At 38.6% G+C, this 3438-nt stretch overlaps 1 protein-coding gene across 3 annotated transcripts in view; it reads left to right on the top strand.

Moving 5' to 3' along the window:
- The first annotated feature begins 22 nt into the window (after positions 1–22).
- LOC108746704 (metabotropic glutamate receptor) overlaps positions 23–3438 on the top strand; it is a 22779-nt gene continuing 19363 nt past the window's right edge. For 2 of the 3 annotated variants that reach the window (XM_018483636.1, XM_018483639.1), the window contains exons 1-2: positions 23–397; positions 1171–1980. In XM_018483636.1, the coding sequence (XP_018339138.1) occupies positions 1424–1980 (557 nt within the window). In that variant the 5' untranslated portion in view covers positions 23–397; positions 1171–1423. The remainder of the gene's footprint in view (positions 398–1170; positions 1981–3438) is intronic. The other variant, XM_018483637.1, reaches the window with a different exon arrangement.

The raw sequence follows: 3438 nt of genomic DNA, 5'->3' as shown, positions 1-3438 counted from the left end.
AGGAGAGAGAGAGAGAGAGAGAGAGAGAGAGAGAGAGAGAGAGAGAGAGAGAGATGAAAAAGGACATCGCAAGGAAACTGAAGCAGAGATAGTATACAACGTGAGGATTTCAAGGAACGCCCGAGGGTGGCTTAAGAAACGATCGTGAAACACGGGACCGACGTATTCCCGGGATTTATCGTCTCTTTATTCGTTTGTACGCCCGAAGGGATGCCTAACGCGGAAAAGTGCGTCCGATCGGTCGAGCGATCGAGGAACGATCAAAAGGCTCGCGATCAGTGGTGCGTGGATACCGGGTTCGCTGGCGGGGAATCCCGAGCTCTTTCCCCGCTCGAATCGAGAAAGCGGCTTCCTCCGCGTTGATGATCCGTCGGGAATTCTACCAGCAGGAAGTGCGGTGAGTACAGAGTGTGGAGTATCCCTGTCACGAATCGATGTCTGAAGACACACCGGCCAATTAATACCATCGATTCGATGTTAGGAAACTGTGCATAGAAAGAATGATTTTGCTGAAGTTTCTAAAAGTATTATTAAAAATAATTTTGATTGAACCATCAAAATAACTACACTCTAAATTTCTTGCAGTGAAATCTCACTCCAAGGGAGTGAAAATGCAGTCTCTCTCGAAAAAAGTGAAAATATTTCACTTCTTGGAAAAAAAAATTGACGACTTTCACTTTTTTTAGAGTGAAGTCTCACTTTTTTGAAATGAAAATTCACTCTAAAAAGAGTGAAAATTATATCACTCTTTTGCAAGAAGTGAAATATTTTTTCACTCTTTTTTCAAGGATGATTGTATTTTTATTTGCTTAGAATGAGATTTCACAGTAAGAAATTTAGAGTGTATGTAGAACACATATATCTCTAGGCGTTGTCAGGATTTTATTTAGAGAGCAAAGTTGAGACTTTCGAAGGAGGGATGGAATCGAGTAATATAAACTTATTTTGTTTCATATTATTACTTTTAATTAATTACTGGCAGATAAATCTTTTATTTAAAAAAATGTACTCACAATTGTATGTAAAAAAATGATATATCAAAGTTAAGGAAATCTTTTTTTTTTTAATATATATAATTATTTTAATAGTTTCAAAAAAAAAATATTATTTTCAGATCTGTACATAGCTAAATTTTTAGATACTTCAGCAAAATCGTTCTTTTCCCTGTAGATTCAAATAATTAATCTGCTTGTCAACAAGAAGAGAATAGAATCCGATCGATTGCGAAAATGTAGAGAAAATTCGCGCGAGTGAGGGCGAGTGAAGGATGGAAAACTCTCCGCTTCGAGATAGATGCTCGGCTCGTGGTAGGTCCCGGTAGATGTAACGGGTGAGGCGGACCAACGAGGATCCTAGGATTTCCCTAAGAGAGACTAGGACTGTCGAGAACAGCGTGAAACGGCGCGCAATTAAGGCAGTTAAGATGCACCAGCGTGTGCCTTGGCCGTTGCTGCTCCTGACCTTGTCGCTGCAGCATTTAACGAGCTTGTCGACGGTGCAGTCGAGAATGCACAACGAGGCGGTACTGATACCCGGCGACATCGTGCTGGGCGGACTGTTCCCGGTGCACGAGAAGGGTGGTGGTCCAACCGCGTGCGGGCCCAACATCTATCACCGGGGCGTACAGCGGCTCGAGGCGATGTTGTTCGCCGTCGATCAAATCAATCAGGAGGACAACATCCTACCGGGTGTCACGCTGGGCGTGCACATCCTCGACACGTGCGGCCGCGACACGTACGCGCTCAATCAGAGCTTGCACTTCGTCCGGGCGTCCCTGTCCAACATCGACATCAGCGTGCTGGAGTGCGCGGACAAATCGACACCCAGGGTAAAAAGGACCGCAAACGCGGGACCCATCTTCGGCGTGATAGGCGGCTCCTATAGCTCGGTGTCGCTGCAGGTGGCGAACCTGCTACGACTTTTTCACATCCCCCAGATATCGCCGGCATCCACGGCTAAGGCGCTCAGTGATAAGACCAGGTAAGAACCATGGCGCACGAAAAAACTTAAGCCCACGGCACATATAAAAAACGTTACCCTGGTGTAAAATTTTTCTGCTAATTTTTATACGAATTGGAACATTTTTCAGAAATACTCAGAAAACATTCGGAAAGTTTACATCTTTTCTCAGAATTTTTCATACAAGAATTTCGAAATATTCTGAAATTTTTTATCCCATAATTTTTAAAAAGTATTTCAAAATTTTTTAGATTTTATAACATTTCATCAGAAATTATACTTACAAAAAAATCTTAAAAATCTTACGATATTTCATAATTAACATATATGAAAAATTCTGAGAAAAGACGTAGATTTTCTGAGAAATGTTCCAATTTGTATAAAAAATGTGAGAAAGTTATAAAATTATAGAGAAATTCTGAAAAATTATATGAAAAATTCTTACCAGGATAAGGCAGTAAGACGTAAGCAGTAAACAAATTGGCCAATCACAGTAGAGACTGTAAGATTAGTAGCGAATCCAATGTTACGATTTCCTTATTTACTGTTTACGTCTTATACTGCCTTACGTTTTTGTACGTGCCATGGGTTTTAAGCAATAAAACATAAGCATTAAGCGAATTGACCAATCACAATAAAGTTTAGACCATAATGTAAGCACTAGCCAATCCAATACGTTGATTTCCTTACTGCTTACGTCTTGCTACCTCAAGTTTTTTTGTATGCCATGGCCTTAAGACTACAGATGGAAGGGCAAAGCGTTTGTGCATTAAGAATAATTATTAAATTTTGTAATATTAATTTTTGCTACAAAAGTTGACTGTTCGTGTTTGTCGAGTAAAATTGGAAAGTTATAATTTAAAAAAATAAAGTTAAAAGGAAAGTGTACAAAAGGACCTTTTCCTCGATGGAAGTAACTTTTTTGTATTTTTTTGAACAACCAAAAAAGTGACCTTATTTGAGAAATTTATTGATAAAAAATGGCAAAGTGACAAAGAGAGGAAAGATGAAACAAATTTTGCACCAATCTAACAGTTGTAAATTCTTTAAATTCTAATTAAAAGCGCATTTAATTATTCCGATGGCTTATCGAATTTATTCGAGATATATTTCACGAATTTCTGCTCCACAATTCCGTATATTTGAGTAATCAATCAATCTATTATTCTTCACAATTTACAGATTCCAAGTAAATATTGATTTTTTTCATGCAAAATTCATAATCTCTTTTTTCTAAATTTAAGTTTAATCAATTATTGGCTCAGACAATATTATTGATTCGCCCGATATAAGGCCTCAATTGTGATTAATTTGAGCATTCCGACATTCCTGTCAGACTTGTTAGTTTGACATCGTTTGTCGACCTCGCGTGTAATTGTCATTAGAAGACTTCCGATTACTGCTCAAACACTCATTATGAGTGACTTTGATGAGTACGTATCTGCTAGAAACGTTTAAATGTAACTCAAGGCTGCATGA

This window comes from Trachymyrmex septentrionalis, unplaced genomic scaffold (assembly GCF_001594115.1).
Source record: "Trachymyrmex septentrionalis isolate Tsep2-gDNA-1 unplaced genomic scaffold, Tsep1.0 scaffold188, whole genome shotgun sequence".
NCBI lineage: Eukaryota > Metazoa > Arthropoda > Insecta > Hymenoptera > Formicidae > Trachymyrmex > Trachymyrmex septentrionalis.
This window is presented reverse-complemented; position numbering and strand designations above follow the sequence as displayed.